The 17,705-nt window shown below is 59.2% G+C and overlaps 6 protein-coding genes across 6 annotated transcripts; 2 read left to right on the forward strand and 4 right to left on the reverse strand.

Moving 5' to 3' along the window:
- Positions 1-62: 62 nt before the first annotated feature.
- Positions 63-3,675, reverse strand: FA10DRAFT_300158 (hypothetical protein). The gene is made up of 2 exons (XM_025524802.1): positions 3,377-3,675; positions 63-3,322 (listed from the first exon to the last, which is right to left on the reverse strand). Exons 1-2 carry the CDS (start codon positions 3,660-3,662, stop codon positions 201-203), a joined length of 3,408 nt encoding a protein of 1,135 aa, XP_025378756.1. The 5' UTR covers positions 3,663-3,675; the 3' UTR covers positions 63-200.
- Positions 3,676-3,796: 121 nt separating this feature from the next.
- Positions 3,797-5,487, reverse strand: FA10DRAFT_265408 (hypothetical protein). The gene is made up of 8 exons (XM_025521047.1): positions 5,454-5,487; positions 5,354-5,385; positions 5,255-5,278; positions 5,162-5,182; positions 5,092-5,099; positions 5,006-5,033; positions 4,261-4,943; positions 3,797-4,195 (listed from the first exon to the last, which is right to left on the reverse strand). Exons 2-8 carry the CDS (start codon positions 5,363-5,365, stop codon positions 3,895-3,897), a joined length of 1,077 nt encoding a protein of 358 aa, XP_025378757.1. The 5' UTR covers positions 5,366-5,385; positions 5,454-5,487; the 3' UTR covers positions 3,797-3,894.
- Positions 5,488-6,245: 758 nt separating this feature from the next.
- On the forward strand, positions 6,246-9,194 carry FA10DRAFT_300160 (hypothetical protein). Its single transcript, XM_025524803.1, has 2 exons — positions 6,246-6,354; positions 6,428-9,194. The coding sequence occupies exons 1-2, from the start codon at positions 6,316-6,318 to the stop codon at positions 9,053-9,055; spliced, it is 2,667 nt and encodes an 888-aa protein (XP_025378758.1). The 5' UTR covers positions 6,246-6,315; the 3' UTR covers positions 9,056-9,194.
- FA10DRAFT_265411 (putative VTC1-protein controls Sec18p/NSF-dependent priming of snares and) lies at positions 9,168-10,138 on the reverse strand. The gene is made up of 4 exons (XM_025521048.1): positions 9,945-10,138; positions 9,754-9,873; positions 9,551-9,643; positions 9,168-9,468 (listed from the first exon to the last, which is right to left on the reverse strand). The coding sequence occupies exons 1-4, from the start codon at positions 10,027-10,029 to the stop codon at positions 9,392-9,394; spliced, it is 375 nt and encodes a 124-aa protein (XP_025378759.1). The 5' UTR covers positions 10,030-10,138; the 3' UTR covers positions 9,168-9,391.
- A 212-nt stretch (positions 10,139-10,350) lies between these two features.
- Positions 10,351-11,410, forward strand: FA10DRAFT_265412 (hypothetical protein). The gene has a single exon (XM_025521049.1). The coding sequence runs from the start codon at positions 10,395-10,397 to the stop codon at positions 11,340-11,342; it is 948 nt and encodes a 315-aa protein (XP_025378760.1). The 5' UTR covers positions 10,351-10,394; the 3' UTR covers positions 11,343-11,410.
- Positions 11,411-15,522: 4,112 nt separating this feature from the next.
- Positions 15,523-17,176, reverse strand: FA10DRAFT_265414 (hypothetical protein). The gene has a single exon (XM_025521050.1). It carries the CDS (start codon positions 17,166-17,168, stop codon positions 15,600-15,602), a length of 1,569 nt encoding a protein of 522 aa, XP_025378761.1. The 5' UTR covers positions 17,169-17,176; the 3' UTR covers positions 15,523-15,599.
- Between the last annotated feature and the right edge of the window lie 529 nt (positions 17,177-17,705).

Here is a 17,705-nt window from a genome sequence, read left to right on the forward strand (position 1 = left end):
AGAGGAGCATGTGCACAGCGGCTGGTGACTTCCGTAGGTCAGAAGGATGCTGACTAAGGATTGCTGAACGTGAAGCATCATCATTATCATCGTCTAGCTTTAGGGCATAGACCTGTTGTCACTCCTGAGGATGACTTTTCTGCACAAGGCATCGTACAGTGAATCTGATTTATCTCGGTGACCTGTCTGCGGCACGCCTTTTAGTCGTCCAAAATGTCGTCGGGACCGACACCAATGGGGAGAAAGTCGTGATCCCAGAGCGCTCGCGCTTCGAATCGTGTCTGCTTCAAGCCCGCTCTTGCCTCTGGTTCCGTCATTAGGTTCATGCCTAGCGGTCTCCGGCTGCCTCGCGAAGCCGAGGAGCGCGAGAGCAGTGGCGTAGCATCCCAGTAACGAATGGCAGCCCGTAGCTCTTTCGGAACCTCGCTGGGGAAGATGAGAGCGTGGACAGGAGGGAGCAAGGCACCGCGGGGGCGAGCGTCTTTGGCCGAGCGTGCCAGGGTTGATGCTGCGTCGAGAGCGGCAGAGATGCCCGTACGGTCGGAGCGTGCCTGCGCTCCGACGATGACGTAGATCTCGTGGGGCAGCTGCACGACGTGGACCGTGTCCGGCCGCAAGTCGACCGAGGAAAAGGAGCTCTGTTCTTGTGCGGGCATGGGCACAATGGCTCGGTCGCCTTCGGAGTCTGTGAGGAGCGAAAAGAGGCGCGGCTCGACTTCGTGCTCGGGCAAGGCGTAGAGCAGTTCATGGTGAAAGGAGCTGGCATATTCTTGCTCCTGCTCAAAGCAGGCCCAGAACAGTTCATCTTCCTTTCCCTCGTCGTATTCTGTCAGAGCCGATGTGAGTGAGGGATCGCGGAGCTCGCGCGCAAACTTCTTGGCTGCCGAGCGAATGGAGCCCGAAGAGCCCTTGCCGTGCCAAACGAAAACGTCGCTCATGACGGAAATGACAAAAGAGTGTGCAGAGCAGAGGCTCGACGTTGTCAGGTCCGTCTGATCAATGTAGATGGCTCCGGTGCGACCCCGGACGGCGTACATATGTGTGTTGCTTGGCTCAAATCGATTCCTTGCTCCCTCTCTCGTCACAATGACGCCCCCCAGGAGCTTGACGAGATGATCAGACTCCCGTCCCTGACGTGCATCGATCGGCGCAGCATTGACGCGCTTGGCCAATTCCTGCACCTTGGAGGCCTCTGCGGATGCCTGTCCAGCCAAGGTAGGAGATTGGCGACCCGCTCGAACGAAGACGTCGTGGCGCATAAGGCCAGTCTTGATGTCCTTGCACCTGTGCGTAATGACCAATGTCTCTGCCTCGTAGAGGATGTGTGCGTCTGAGTCTGCGAGTGACTGGACAGATCCGTCTGGCCGTACGCTGAGCACATCGATGGAGACTGTCTTGGCAGAGCTCGGAGCCGGTCTCGCGAGTGTGGAACGCAGGACGGGAGAGATGTCGACCTTGGCCGTGTCCTTGGGAAGGGCAATGTCGACCATCATGCCAGGGCTGCGTGTCGCTCGAACGGGGCTTACGCTCGCCGGTGGCTCGACCCGCTTGCCGGCGACGAGGGCCTCGAGCGCGCCCACGCCCTCCTTGAGCTGTCGGTCAACAGTGTCGTAGCTTGGCTCCCGCTGGGGCTGCCTCTCTTCCCCGCGCAGATTCTGCTCCACCTCGCGTACTGTGGGTCGAGGACTTGCTTGAAGGCGGTCAGACGGCCTGATGGCATGCATCGTGTCCTGCTCGGAGCCAACGAGGCGCGAGATGGTGGCGTCGTCGTCGTCTGGAGGCTTGGAGCCTACGAAGGTGCCCTTTGAGCTTTGGTCTTTTCGGTCAACCTCTTCCGACTTTGATGCAGTCGAGCGAGCAGCGGACCTCTTTGGGCCCTTGGCTCGTGCCATCGTTGGATGGTCGAGTTTGCCGTCTTGCTTCACTTCATCTTGGACGAAGGAGGACTGTCGAGAGGCAAAGGGCGAAGATACTGCTCCGAGTCCTGGCAAGCGGACCGGTGGTGCCGACGACGGCTCCTCTTCTTGTCTCGGCGACGTGGCCAGGGCAGCCGATCTGACGGGCGAGGCAGAGCGAGGATGCCCAGTAAGGCCGGGAAGAGCGTTGCCGAGCTTGCCAGGCTGCCATGGCTTGCGTTCGGCCGCAACTGGAGACTCGGCGGCAGGCATCGGAGGCGTCCATCGGCGCTGGAGCGAGGGCGAGCGACCAAGCTGGGGTGACGCAGGCTCGCCTCCTGCTGCAGACGACGCCGCCTCACGCTCTTTTGCCTCTCGTACGCGCTGACCGACCAAGCTCTGCCCGCGTAGACGGGTGAGCGAAGCCGTTGGGGCCTTGTCGCTGGACGCAGTGTGCACATTGGCAAACGCCGGGCTGCTCGTCGCGGGAGCACTACGGTTGACAGGAAGTTGAAAGCGTGGCGACGAGCCAGAGAGCGCGTCAGAGGTGGGCGAATGGACGATCGAGGCAGGTGCAAGCTGAGACGTTGTCGACGACGACGACGAAGTCGCTGCTGGCTGACGCGAAGGAGGAGCCAGGCCAACGACTGCGTCCCTTGAAGGACTGAGTGACCGAGCATCGGCGATCTGGTCTTCCTTGAGCGGGCTGGTGGCCGCATCGGTCATGATCCTCTCCTCTGGCTGTGTTGTTGGGGCTTGCCTGGGCTGCGCCGTCGGGACCTGTCTGGGCTGCGTCGCTGCAGACTGCTCAGGTTGCGCCTTGATGGGCGACCGCGGCCGTGAGAAACTCTCCGTCCTCTTGGCAGACGGCAGGCCGCGTTCGGCAAAGGAGAAATCGTGCCTGTTGGAGGGGGACTGGCCCGGCGAGGGCGAGCGCAACGGCTTGCTGAGCGACGGCGATTGCGGCGGCATGGAAGGCGAGTCCGTCGTCGCGCTAGCCGCCGCGCGTGCCTCGAGAAAGCTGGCCAACGACTTTCCACCGCCCGTGTTGGAGACGGGAGGCGACGCCAGACCAGGAAGGGCCCGCCGCTCGTGCCTTCGGCTCTCGTCGATGAGATCTGCCTCGGGTGGGGCGCTCCTTCCGTCGCCCGCCAGCTTGCCTAGTCTGGGACCGCTCGCTTTGCCGCCCATGAAAGAGGCCAGTGAGGTAGATGCGCCCGAGGGGCCGGCCCTTGCGACGCCAGTGGGGCCCGCCTGGCCTCCGTAGCGATCGAGCAGGGCTGACGACTTCTTGGGCGGCGAGGACGGTGCTGCCATAGAACCTGGACCCTTGTCCATCGTGGGGGATGATACCTGGCTTCGTTGACCGAGAAGTTTTCGAAGTGTCTCTTCGCCAGAGGGGGTCGCCGGCGGTGACCGGAAGGAGTCTATGGTCGAGATTAGCAGCACATCTTGACCTTGCATACACACACATCACGCACCTCCTGATGGACTGGAGATGCCGCTTTCCAGACCTCTGACGCCCGCATTGCTCAGCCTGCTTCGCCTATTGGCTCGATTGAGCCTGCTTTGGCGAACCTCCTCCTCTAGCTCATCGGCCGTCTGCGAGTTGCCGGTCCGCGTGGGCGATAGCGGCGTCACCGGCTGCGGCGTCCCACTGTGCTGCGCCTTGACTTGAGATACCCATCGTGATAACTCGCCCCCTCCTCCTCCTCCTCCTCCTCCTCCCCCTCCTCCTGCGCCCATCGACGGGAATGGCGTCGCCATGTCTGTCCTTGTCTTAAAAGGGGTGTCTTGCGAGCCAGCCAGCCTGCAGAGCTGTTCTCCCCGGGCCAGAGCATATTACGTAATACTCGGAGATGGAGCGCACGGCTTCACCTGTCGTCTTTCGTTGAATAGCGAAAAAAAAAAACTGATTTAGGACATCCAGAGAATAGGATTTTACTATTTCAACCTTTATGAACACCGACGAGAGTGGCAAAGAAGAGCTGCCAACAGCTTAGAGGCTGCCGGCAGAGACAAGGTCCTCAAAGGCCTCCTTGCAGCGAACCGACATCGTCTTCTCAGACTCGCGGATGAAGTTACGGGGGTCGTAGTACTTCTTGTTGGGCTTGTCGGCGCCCTCTGGGTTGCCGACCTGCGACTTGAGGTACTCGACGTTCTTGCCAAAGAAGTCTCGCAGACCAGTGCAGTAGGCCCACTGCGTATCAGTGTCGACGTTCATCTTGACGACGCCGCACTCGCGCGCCTTCTTGATCTCGTGCTTCTCGGAGCCCGAACCGCCGTGGAAGACAAAGAAGCTATGTATGCGCGTGTGAGCAAGATTGAATCAGAGGAGCTGTCAGAGAGTGGAAAGCAGACTCACACTGGGCATTCCTTGTCAGTCTTGAGCTGGCCTCGGACGTACTCCTGGTGCTTGCCGAGCAGCTCGGGCTTGAGCGAGACGTTGCCGGGCTTGTAGACACCGTGGACATTGCCGAAGCCGGCAGCAATCGAGAAGTTGGGCGTGATCTTGGAGAAAGCGGTGTAGATGTCCCAGATGTCCTCGGGCTGGGTGTAGAGCGACGAGTTCTCGACGTGCTCGTTGTTGACGCCGTCCTCCTCGCCTCCGGTGATGCCGATCTCCATCTCGAGCCAGATACCAATCTTGGCCATGCGCTCGAGGTACTTGACACAGATCTCAATGTTCTCCTCCTTTGGCTCCTCGGACAGGTCGAGCATGTGCGAGCTGAAGAGAGGCTTGCCCTCCTTCTTGTAGTAAGCCTCGTCGGCCTCGAGCATGCCGTCGAACCAGGGGAGGAGCTTCTTGGCGCAGTGGTCCGAGTGGAGGATGACGGGGATGCCGTACGAAGGGGCGACGGCCCGGACGAAGAGGGCGGCCGCAACGGCACCGGCGATGGACGCCTGCTGCTTGTCGTTGGGAACACCCTTGCCGGCCCAGAAGGCAGCGCCACCCTGCGACATTTGCAGGATAACGGGCGACTTGGCGTCACGGGCAGCCTCCATGGCAGCGTTGGCCGTAGACGACGACGTCACATTGAAGGCAGGCTGTTTGCGTTGGACTTTTGTCAGAGGCTAAGCTCGGGAGTGCGGGAAGAGGCTCCACTCACGATGGCAAAGTGGTGCTCACGAGCGTAGCTGTTTGGGAAGTCAGTCTCTTCTCCTCATTATCCATATCCTGTAACTATATGCTTACTCGAAGACCTGGTTAAAGATAAGGCATTAGCTTGAATAGCGCCGGAGCGACGGGTTCAGAAGAAACACACCTTGTAAACGTCCTTGCCGTCCTATTTGATCAACATGATCGCTTTGGTGAGCATGGCGATTCTGAAGACCTTCGGCAAATTCAGACCACTTACGACGACGCCGGGGGGAACAATGTCCTGTTGCAAGAAAGAGAGCAATATGAGCACGAGCCATTTCTTGAGTGAGACATTGAACATTGAGGGCACACTTACGAGGATACCCATTGTGAATGAGGTTGTTAAGTCTATCCCAGCGGCCGTGCAAAGCGTTAGTGAGGTCCTGGGCAAGCCGAGTCTCGAATGCAGGGCTCACGTTGAGTAGAGGGTAGTGGTGTTGTGGGAGAGCTGAAGAAGAGACAGGAAAGCGAAGGAACTTCGTTGCAGTTCGCTTCAAAAGACAGATTGCTCCACTTCCCACCGTATTCAACAGATTAGAAAGGCCACGTTTTCATTTGAAATGTCGTGGCGTTGCACGGACGTGACGTTGTATTGAAAACCCGGCCGGTTCCAATTCTCTCCGATGGTGCGCTCAGGAGAGGGTAGTAGTGTCAAGTGACACTTTGGTGGGCGGTTGATAGCGCGCGTCGTCACAGAAGCAGACAAAGACTATGACGTCGAGCGTGATAGTAGCTTCCCTCACTGGGCAGTGCTGATCCTCGTTGATGCTTCTACTGCGGCCGCCCTTGGATGAGGATCTCGCTGCCCCTCTCCACGGCGAGATTGCAAAAATTTCAATCGATTGGGAAAAGTCTCGCCGACGACGCCCCCTAAACTCTGACTCCGACTCCGACCACCGGATACGCGAGCGAGGGCGTTGCTCTCGATCAAGAGTTCCCACCCCGCAAGCACGCCTTGTCTTTGCCCCACAGCAGCTTCAGCATTACTTTTAATTCGAAGGTCCTCTCTGTGCCGCTTCAGCCGCTTCACGGTCACGGTTAGGGTTCTGAAATGACAAAAAGTGGCAGCAAGACTAGCCACGCGAGCAGTCAGTCGGCTTTACGCGCGGATGTCCCTGTGAATGAAACGAGCGAACAAACGACAAAAAAATTAATTGGAGAAAAATTAAGATTTCCATCGCCTTGCGAGATTTGCTTCTCGCCCTTGGGAAATCTGAAACCTCATCGGTCACTGCCATCACTCACTGAGAAGAAGCAGAAGCGTGTTGGCGAGGGTCGATGTTCTCGTCTCTGCTCTCCTCTCCGTGCGAGCTTCGGGTGAGTCTGTTGTCGTGGTTACGCGTGCGACCATCGCTCTGGAAATGCACCGCTGACTGCGAAAGTGCTCCAGCTCCATCTGCTCCAGAATGCCGTCTTCCTGAGACCGCCAACGTCGACGCCGTCGGAGGACCAGCCGCCAACGACGTCAGACGAGGTAGTGCGAGGCCTGGTCGAGCTCTACGTTCCTAGTGAGCGCCGTATTGAGGGTATTCGTGTCAAGCTCCGCGCGGTGCAGAGCGTCGCGGTGCTTCCCGACCAGCGCGACATGATCTCCTTTGCAGGCGCAACACCGGTGTCCTGGGAGGACAGCGTTATCATGGAAAAGGTCGTTGAGATCGGTCTGCCCGGTAATCGGAGCCGGCTCAACAATGGTGATGCTGTCGGCGGTGCGTCGCAAGGAGAGCGGAGGGGCAGGAGCAGGGCGACACGGAGCCGCAACGCAAGTCGCAACGCCACGCCGACGAGCAGCAGGCCCGGGTCGCTCAGTCGCAGGCCCTCTGATGGGCTGATCCACCAGCACGACAGCGATACAGAGCATGCAGACCCCAAGAACAATCATGGCCTCGGCGGCCTCGGCGCCGCCTTTGCCAGGGCCATCTCCAAGAGTCGACCAGCGAGCAGGGCAGGGAGCCGAGCAAACAGCCGCAACGCTTCTCCATCCAGGGCGGGAGGTCGCAGCACAGATCGGAGCCATCCGAGCAGCGGCACCAACACGGCACATCAGTCACCTCGACTTGGTCCCAGTCGAAGCAGCACCGAGTCGCCGCACATCTCCCCATCACAGTCTGCTGAGGCTCTCGATCGCCGAGGCTCGACCTCGTCGACTTTACCCCCTCCCTTTACCGAGGTGCCATCACCACGACCCTCGCCCACGGAGGAGGTCGAGTCAGTCCTAGCAGGAACCATGTCACGGACTGGTCTCAGCAACGGTCGAGCGGAGAGTTCGGTGGCCCACCCTCACGAGAGGGACCGAGACGACATGTTTGGTCTCTTTGTCAATCCTCGAGGCAGGGGCGGCGCTGGCAACACTGCTGTGCCCTCTTCTACCACACGCTCTGCCACCATGAGCCCCAGTCGTGGACTGGGAAGACGCCACGACGAGGGCAGGGGTCGGCTTCTGGGCGGCAGCAGCGGCCGTGGCGCTAATGCGCGCGCACCGAGCGCTGATGTGATTGCCAGCACCACGCCTGCTCCCTCTGAAGAGCATGGACTTGAGCTGGCAAAAGGTGTTCACGGCTTTGAATTTGCCTTTATCCTCCCTGCCGACAGCCCACCATACGAAAGGAGTCCATTTGGACGTGTCCGCTATCTCATCAAAGCCACTGCGTTGGGAGCTGGTCGAGCAAAGAGCAACATCGAAGCTTGGCGGGACCTGTTCCCAGTCGTCAATCCAGCCCAAGACGGTGGACCGACGCCGCTGACAGTGCTCTACAACGATTTGCATCCCACCGTCGGGCTGCTTTCTGTCGCATGCACTGCCCACAACATTTCCGTCGGTGGCGTCTTCAACGTCGACATCCACTCACCCACGCCGCCCACCGATCTCATCGTGTACCTCGTGCGTGTTTCTGTGGAGACGTCGACGGAGCTGAGAACAAAGAAGAAGGGAAAGCAGCACGTCCCACCACAGCGCCACAAGCTCTTTGAAAAGGGCTGGGTGCCGCCTCGGCCAAATGACCCCCACGGACCAGGCGATGGCAAGAAGAGCGAAGGTCTGATCAGGGATCCTAGGCGGCCAGGTGCACGACCCGACGATGCCTGGACGGTGCAAGGCATCGCCCGGATGCCCAACGACAACGTCGTCCGAAGCACAACGGTAGCGGGCACAAAGGCTTCTATCCGCTTCACCCACCAGCTCCTCGTCGAGGTGGTGCACTCGCGCGAGCCCGAGATGCCAGGCGAAGACAGAAAGCTCAAGGTGTTTGCGCTCAGGCAACCCATCACGCTTCCATCGTGCTGCGTCGCCCTCGATGCCGTCACCCTACCCGCATACACTCCTCGTGACGAAAGCACGAGGCCAGCCAACATGCCCTACGACATTGGCCTGCAGCGAGTGGGAGACCCTGGCGCACCGCGAACGCTGCCCCAGAATTCGCCGTGGGCCAACACGGCCGTGCCCCAGCACGGGATCCAACACGACTACTGCGTCTGCGGCCAGAGCCTGCATGACCTCAGCGAGCGGGAACGCGCCATGTTGCCGATCCAGGCGGACCCCAGGGATGTTCCGCTGGACGGCCTCCTTCATCGCAAGATCGGCGAGCTGCCCGAGCGCGAGTCTGGCTTTTCTGCCTTGGCACGATCGGCCAGCCGGAGCAGCTCACGGAGCGGCCGGAGCGCCTCGTCGACGCGACGGAGCATGTCTTCGATCTCGAGGTCCATCAGCCGCGTGCGCTCCTCGTCATCGTCTAGGGGCAGGACGCCGAGCGTGCCGAGAAACACCGTGGGCCAAGGGGAGAGAGGTGAAGGCGTCATCCGATCCATGTCGAGGGGCTCTAGGGCTCACGAGATTCCGGGAGAGGCCCAGGGCCATCACATCGACGGCATTGGGAATGCTCCCCCGGCATACCACCACGTCGTGGAGGAGGAAGAGGAAGACGGCGGCGAGGCCCACAACGTCTCCTCGTCTTCGGCCTCTGACGACGCTGGTGATGCGGAAGAGGAGCGGAGGGGGAGGCCGGCGACGAGGGCTGCTGCCTGAGCGCAGAATGTGGTGCTTGTACTATACCTGTCGATGCATCCAATCCATAATACCTATCACGTCTTTTCTCACACATTGAGTCACTTCGACAGGCCACAATCCGGAAGAACAGCGGCAATTACGTCGGGAGGACTACAGGACAGATTCCTCGGCAAGTGCAACAGACGACCTTTGAAATAGACCGATGCCTCGAGAGAGGACTTCTGCCGAGCTAGTCTAATGTATGAAAGCCGACCGCTGGTCGAGACTGGTGTATGATATACCGGAATGGGAACGGGAGCGATGACGAGGCAGGAAGTCGCAGAAGAGGGCGTGTGAGAACTTGGATGGGCCACATTAGTTCTTTTCTTGGAACCGGAGGATGAAGTTGACCAGGACGGCAATGAGGAGGAGGACCGAGAGAACCGTCGGGCCTGGGTCGAGCGGAGAGAGTATCTGTGTTAAGCTTTCCATCCTTGGGCACAATGCAAGAGCGAGAAGCCGTCTGCTACTCACCGAGACGGTCGTCGTAGGGGCCGCTTCCCTTGTTTCGGATCGCCGCTGCACGCCAGTGGTATGTGACGAGGGCATAGACCATGATGGCCATGGCTGTCCGATATCGTACATGTCAGCTCCTCTCCATGCCTCGTGCTCCCCCTCTTCCTCTTCTGAAGGGGCGGAGATCTGGGGGAAGGGAAGGGAAGGGCAGGGCAACTCACCGACAAAGCTAAACATGGCCGCGCTGATCCGTCCGACATTGTCACCAAAGTTGAGCAGGCCCGCCGCGAGGGCCGACAGGGTCACGGTGAAGTTGAGCCACGAGAGAAAGGTACGCTCGTCTGGAATGGCAACAAAAAATGGTGAGACTGGTGCTATCATCAAGAGGGGGAAGAAGGATGAGAGTACTCACTGGCAAAGAAGACCTTTGGCTCGACCCGGACGGGGAGCGCAATGCGCTTGCCGGCGGTGCGCTGGAGCAGCGGCTGGGTAGACATGGCTGGCGGTGAAGGAGCGAGTAAAGGGTAAAGGAAGAAGAAGTGGATGGAGCTATAGGAAAAGGAAGAAGAAGTAGGCAAACGAGGCAGAGCAGCTGAGGGGCGGCGGCCAGGCGAGAGAGTTGCGCTCGTGAATTGCAGTAGCAGCCAGCCCTGGCCCAGTCAGTCGTCCCCGGCCTGGCCTCGAGCGAGCGATCCCGCTAATCGAAAAGCGCACGTGTACTATTTCGGAGGAATCCAAGATACAAAAATCTCCGAAACGACTAACTTTGGTAGATGGGAGATTGATGTGTTGCTTGTCTGTCTTTTTTCGTTATTTTTTTTAAATTGGGGAATGGACAAGAGTTGGGGCCATCGTGAGAGGAATGGACGACAACGACGATGGTGCCTCCTCCTCGACAGGCTCCGTGACTGACATCTTCGAGTCGTCGCTCGAGTCACTCTTTGGCTACCACACCACGGCCCATGGTGAGCCTGGCCAGCTGACATCGTACCGCCCGCCTCGAGGTCCTGAAGGTCGAGGGGCCAGTGCACCAGCGATTCGGTACAGGATCCCACCGAACGAGACAAACGGCCTCTTTGCACACTACCAGTGGGATGCTGGCGTCCTTCTTGCCGACTCCATCGTCATCAGCTCTCGCTCCGAGCATAGTGAGGGCGACAGCGACGGCGGCGACGACAGGGCAGGTCTCAGAGTGGAGGCGGCCGACGTTCGTGGCAAGCGGGTCCTAGAGCTCGGCGCCGGCACGGGCTTGCCGTCGGTCGTAGCAACCGTGTTCGGGCATGCGTCGAGTGTCGTCGTGACCGACTACCCCGCCCCAGGCCTTTTGGACACGCTCCGATTCAACGTGAGCAGGAACGCACCGTCGCAGGCCGGCGGCATCATCACCGTGCAGGGACTCGACTGGACCTCTGTGCAGGACCGCCTGGCCGTCGTGCAGGGCCACCAGACGTTTGAGCGAGTCTTCTCCGCAGACGGCCTGTGGATGGGCCAGCTGCACGAACCCCTCGTTGCGACAATATCGACGTGCCTCTCCAGGTCTGAATCTGCCCGTGCCATCATCGTAGCTGGCTTCCACACCGGTCGACCGGCAATTGCGAGGTTCATGGTCATTGCCGCTTCCCATGGGCTCGTGCCCGATGGCGATGACGCCAAATACGGTGGAGCGTTTGAACGTTGCGTCGATGGCCAGACTCGCAGGTGGTCGAAGTCGCTCGAAGAGCAAAACGACGACCACGTCGAACGCACCAGATGGACCTTCTATACTACGCTCCGATGGAAGAGCACCCTCTTACAATCGCAATCACCGTGATCAAGCCACAGTTGGGCCCCGCTGTACGATAGCAAAAAATAGAATGGAACCCTCTGAAATATTTCAGCTGAGAGTAAACAGAAGGAGGATGAAAAGGACAAGGTGGGGGGAGGAGTGAAAAAAAGGTGAAATTAGGTCTCCCCTACAATTATTGGAAGCTTCCTCCTCTAGGACGAAAGCTGGCGCGAGCAAGCTGACTAGTCCTGCGAGACGCCAGGCGTGTACCGGGGTGGAGCAGTAGTTGTGCCCCACCTGGCAGTTCCGCAGCTGCAAGGACGGCATGCAGGAAGTCCATCTCGGTGCGCGAGGCGCCAACGTCATGCGCGGTGCCTTCGTCACCATGGCGGTCCCGATCCCTGCCGATAGGATGGGGAGAGGAGAGGAAGGTTATTGAAGAGGGTGAGAGGAAGCGATGAGGCAGAAGAGAGGAAAAACAGCCCGCAGTATGACCGCTTAAAACGTCGTGAAGGAGTCCTGGCTCATTGCTGCCGAGTAATTGCTCCTCATGTCGTCGTCCTGTCCGGCACCGCCTGCTTCTCCCGCTTTATATGCTTCGCTGTTTGCACTCGCCAGGCTCACCCCGCTCAGCCTGCGATGCAAACGATCGCTCTGGCTGAAAGTGATGCTCGGGGCTGGGCCTCCGACGTTGCTCGTGGCTTCGTCGTCGATGTCCTGGCTTACGATGCTGCTTGCGTAGGCTGTGCCTGCGAATGAGGGGGGAGGCAGGTATGATGCTTGGGTGTTGAGCGATGCAACGCTCTGGGCGTCCGACGGTATATAATGAGGTCGGTAGTAGTTGCTCCCAGCAGGCGGCACTCCGCCCATTGGAATGCCCCCCTTGGAGACGGCCTGCTGAGATGGAGGCTGCTGCAACTGCGACATGGATGGCGAGGGCGAAAGGGCCCCGTTGCGTAAGCCATCGCCCTGCAGGTCGTGACGGTGACGGGCCATGAGGTCGCCAGGCTTCTGCAGCGGCCTCCGAGGCTTGCTAAACTGGATCATTGACGGCTGGAGGTTCGACAGCACACCCTCTACGAGGCAGCCCTTCTCCTTGTAGTGGACGAGAAGATAGTGCCACAGAGGGTGCCTGCTCAGCACCTTTGGATTTCCGAGAATGACCAAGCCATACTTGGCCCTCGTCAGGGCCACGTTGAGTCTCCTAGGGTCCGACAAGAAACCGATGCCCTGATGCTCGTTGGATCGCACGCATGACAAGATGATGTAGTCCTTTTCTCGCCCTTGGAACGCATCGACGCTGGCCACCTCGACCTCCTTGTAGATGTCCTTTCGGAGGCGGCCGTGAATCTGCATGTGGTTGACAATGTATCCGCGCTGACCCTCGTACGGCGTCACGACACCAATCTGGCTCGGCACAACGCCAGCATTGAAGAACGCTGTAATGATCTTCTCGACGTTGGACGCCTCGGTGCGGTTCAGGAACGAGGTGCCGCTGCTCGAGATCTCTTCTTGCCCGAGGTTCTGGAGGAAGAACATGGGCGACGAGGGGACGGGCCAGGGGAAGTCGATGTTCTTGCGCAGCCTCTCGGAACCGGTGACACCACTCTGCAGCGTTCCTTCGTAGAACATGTTGGAAGGGAACGCAGCCAGGTTGGGATGCATGCGGTACTGGACCTCGAGTCGAATGGGACGGTTCCCGAGGATGATGAGGCGCTCGAAAAGGCTCTGCGTCAGACCAGCCCTGGCTGCCTTTTTGTTCATAATGACAGGCCCCAGCTGGAGATGATCGCCGACAAAGACGACCTGCTTGCAGCCTAGCACGAGCGGGATCAGGCATTCGGGCTCTGCGGCCTGCGTTGCCTCGTCGACGAGGACCGTCCGGAACTTGAGTTTCGACACTCGTGGATCGCCAGCGCCTACACAGGTGCAGCAGATGACATCGGCCGTGTTGAGAATCTCGCGCTCGCACGCTCTCGTCAAGGCCTTGTACTTGCGCTCGTCGCTACTCGACAGCTCTCCTTGCTCGGTCTTGAGTTGGATCAGCTTCTGTAGCTCCGTATTCGTGTCGTTGTTGGCCACCTGCTCGTGGAGCGTGAGAAAGTTGACGTGGCTCTCGATAGCCTCGCGGCTTTTGGCTGTCATTCGCACAACTTTAAGCCCAGTCGCGTGAATCTTCTCTGTCAGCTGGTCCACGGCGACATTGGAAGGCGCGCAGACGAGGACTGGGCCCGGGTTCATCTTGCTTAGCTGGTACACAATCGTCGCGCTGGTCACCGTCTTTCCCGTTCCAGGAGGACCTTGAATCAAGCTCAAGGGCCTCTGCAGCACTGTCTTGACTGCCCCGACCTGGCTGTGGTTGAGAGGCGGAAGCCCAGGGGCGCTGAGCTGCTTTGGCATCGCCGTTCGGAACGCAACTGGGTCCACCTCACGGCCGAGAAGCTTGTGGTAGATGTAGCCGCTGACACTCTGCTCGTCAAGGGCAAACGTCTTCATGGCTGTCTGCATGCGATCGAAGCTCGTCGACTTCCACACAAAGTCGGCGCTAAAGTTGTGTGTGCAGTGGTCTGGCACCCCGTCCGCTCTGCGCAGCTCGATTGCCACCTCGTCCGATACGTCTGTGACATTAGTTGTAAGCGCACAAGAAACTCATATTAGTAGAGAGAAGGACCGACTCACTGTTGGGAATCTTGATGACATGGCCCACACCCTCCCAGTGGGGAGCCATCTCGCCCTTGTACCGCAGCTTGAGCTCATCGCCAACAGCCAGGCGCACCTCGCCCGACTCGAGCTTGGGCAGCGTCATCCAAGCGATCCTCTTCATGTTGAGACCTTGGTCCCAGCGTACGACGAGGTCCGTCTGCGTCTGCGATTCCTTCAGCTTGCGGTCGTAGTCTGCTTCGACCTTAACCAGTGGCCCAAAGATGTTTTGGTACTGGTACGCATCCTCGTAGGTGAGCAGGATCGGCTGGGGTTCTTCATCGACGCCTGGCTTGTCGACGTCGTCCAGCGTGGCCTTTTCGTTGTCCTTCCAGAGCTCCTCGAGGCGCATGATCTGGCGATGGCTGATCTGCCTCGCCCTGGCCACCTCGACATCGGACGGCACCTTGACGAGCCAAGTGAGAAAGGAGCGATCTTCGATGAGGGGCGCCCACTGCGACGTGTCCCAGATGATGTCCTTGGAGGTGGGCATCGCAGCGCACGGCTGTCGACAGAGGAGGATGACAACAGTCTCGCTCTTGGCGGGGATGAAGCCGAGGAGGAAGATGTTCTTTGTTCCACAATTGTAGCACTCGGGCACCGTCTCGCCAAGCTGGGACTCGGCGTGGAGGCAGACCTCTTTATGTTTGGCGCGCACGAGGTGAGTGACGATGTGCGACGACGAGGTCGAGCCGCGTGAGTTGCAGAACCACTTGTTGCATGTCAGGCACCGCACGACGCAGCCGGTATTGTGGATGCCGCAATAGGTGCATGCATGCGGAGGCAAGGACTCCTCTTCATCGTACGGCCTTTCCTCCCCGTCGTCGTACACCGAGTCTTCGAGGATATCCCCGCCTTCTCTGCGCTGGTGCTGCTGCAGTGCCTGCTGCTGATGCTCGTGGTGGTCGTGATCCGGGGCCATCACCCCTTCATCACCTGCCCTCGCTCTGGCCCCACGCTTCTTGCCGCCCCTCGAGGCAGGCCCATCGACACTCAGCACAGGGTCCTCGAGGTCAAGGCCGTTGAGCGCGTCGAGGTCCAGATCCAGGTCGAGATCGAACTTGTCGGCCTTGGCAGATCCACCCTTGGCCGTGCCGTTGGCATACCCGTTAGAAGCTACAGCACCAGCACTCGCACCGGCACCATTCCTCCTGCCATTGCCATTGCCTCTTGTAGCATTGTCCTTTGCTGCGGCAGCGGTGCCGTTGCCTCTGCCTGCTTTGTGCTCCCCGCCACCCCGGCCACCGTGGTGATTGCGCGGTCCACCGCCACTGACTGCCGTCGAAGGCGCCGTCGCAGTCGACTCGTTTGCAAACGAATAGTCAGAGGGAGCGCCATAAGCAGACGCGCCCTCCAGGTGCTCAAAGAGGTCCTCAGCGTCCGCCATAGCTCGAAGCGGTCGGCGACACTTTGGAACAGACACCGAGGAAGACAAAGGGCGAGAAGGCGCGAGCGCAGTCTTGGCCCTTAGCAAGCATGGCAGCCTCCAAAAATTTTAAGGCGTTGCCGGGGTTTCTCGGCCGAAAAGCGTGGATTAGAAGCGTGGGTATGATGTTGCTATTGATACAGATGGTGTGACGGTGATGGTTTACATGTCTCAAGTCATTCGTAGAATTCAATCCGACTTCCCATACCACCATTGGCAATCCCAGGGAGGCCTCTTGGCAGGAAGAGGGAGCCACCCTGCTTTTCGGCGCGAGCGACGTGGAACCGTGGGCAGAAGGTGACAGGTCCAAATGGCCGATGCCCATGAGGAAGGCCCGCATAGAGGGGCATTGGTCGATCGAGCGACCAGATGACAAGCAGCGGACCGCCCAGTGCAAACAGGCGATGCTCCACGTCGACTGCAAGTCCGTTCTGGCTCTGCTGTCGCTGGCTGTGTGGGAGTGAAAACTGCATAGTGCGCAGACCGGGCTCCTTTGGCGATGACAGGTACAGGTTACCCGAGTCACAGAGGATCAGCACCTCGTCATCCGATATGATCCGAAAGGCGACCACCCTGTCCTCTTCCGCAGTTGGTACCTTTGCAGGTGCCTGCATCTTTCTCTTCTTTCTCTTTCGTTTGTGACTGTTGTCGTCTTCGTCCGCGGCGGTCTCGTCAATCTGTATGCTGTATAAATTACCGTTTCGACACAGCAACCAAGCCTGCTTTCCCGATGGCAGAACATCGATGTCAAAGATGTCACTCTGTCGAAAGGGAACGCTCGCCTCGTCGGTGGCTCCATTGACGATCTTTACGTAGCCCACGCGACCACCCAAGCCGTATGCAGCTACGATTGCCTTTGCCGCGCCCTGGCCGCCTTCAATTCTCCTCAGCGCGAATCCGCAAGGTTCCGTAACTCTGACATCAGACACATGCAGACCGTGAGCGTCGAAGCTCCGAGGCTGGTCGGCCTCCCTGTTGGGCTCCATGTGCGAGAACCACAGCTTCTCGCCGACGAGGACCGAGCCGACGAGTCCGCGGTGGTGGGCGAATGAGGTAAAGCGTGCATCGTAGGGCCCGATTCTAGCCTGATCGATGATGCGCGCGATCCTGAAGAAGTTGAGCTGTTCTTCGTCGACCTCTTCTTCATTTTCGTCGCGACGGGCTCGAGTTGCTACAATGGGCGAAAAGGGCGAAGAAGGGTCGCGCCAGTGCTGTGGGCCAAAGCGGACGCCTACCCGGGTCATGCCACTGCCACGCCTCTCGCTCGAGTCGAAGAAGAGGCAGGAGCCGCGTCGGGTTGTCATCCACATCAATGCGCCCAGCTCGGGGACGGAGTCGAGCGTATTCAGGGCAAATGTTCTCGCCCAGACATTTGGTGGCGTGTCGAAGTCGATCTCCACCGTTTCCCGGTAGCTCATCTCGGCCATACGCGAGGCGATATTTGCAGAGCGGTAGCGCGAAGACGCCGAGAACGAGACGCCCCCGCTTCGCAGCGCTGCGATGTCGACAGGGGCAAACGTGGCAGGTGCATCGTTCGGGCTGTGCGGGAACGCGGCCGGCTCGATGGGCACCTGCTCCTCTCCTTGTTCTCCTCCGCCGCTGTTGCTACCGCCAGCCTCTTCGACTTCAACCACAGCGGGTTTGGGTGCTACCCTCGCCCTTTTGGGATCCACCTTGAAGAAGCGCTTCTTCGCCGGGTCCCACTCCATACCCTTTGGTGCCGGGAATGGAGGTTCCGACGACATGGCCGGTGTCGTTTGTGGAGCCCAAAAAAGCTGTTGCATTTGCGCGATACATAAATTTCATCAATCTTCATCGCCCGAATTCCGAGTTCGTCCCTCTCTCACTGCCGTCATCTGAGTACGCCCAACTCACAATGGATGGAGGTGCAAGCCTTCCTGTGAGGAGTGTCTTCCTTTGCAAGGCAACAATAGATTCGTGGATCGGCAGCCTTAGCAAGCCTGGAGTAGCCTCGAACATCAAGTGATATTGCAATCTTCGTCCTGGGCTTGCCCGACCCAGTCGCTCGCCCCCTTTCTGTGAAATTCTCCAGCACTACTTGACTCCTTTTGCAATGCTTTTCGAGACCAAAGAAGAAGCAATCTTCGCTCTAGAGACTTGTTCTTCTTGACTTGACCTATGGTGGATTCATTGAGGTGTAGCGAATGCTCTCTCTGAAATAGCGAAGCGGAGACCGCCGTTAGAATGACCTCACCAAGACCATAGCGACCTTCTTCGCTGCCAACCCAGCAAGCATCTCGCACGTTGCAGGAGTTCCAAAA

The sequence above is a fragment of the Acaromyces ingoldii genome (assembly GCF_003144295.1).
Source record: "Acaromyces ingoldii strain MCA 4198 unplaced genomic scaffold FA10scaffold_2, whole genome shotgun sequence".
In the NCBI taxonomy this organism is placed as follows: domain Eukaryota; kingdom Fungi; phylum Basidiomycota; class Exobasidiomycetes; order Exobasidiales; family Cryptobasidiaceae; genus Acaromyces; species Acaromyces ingoldii.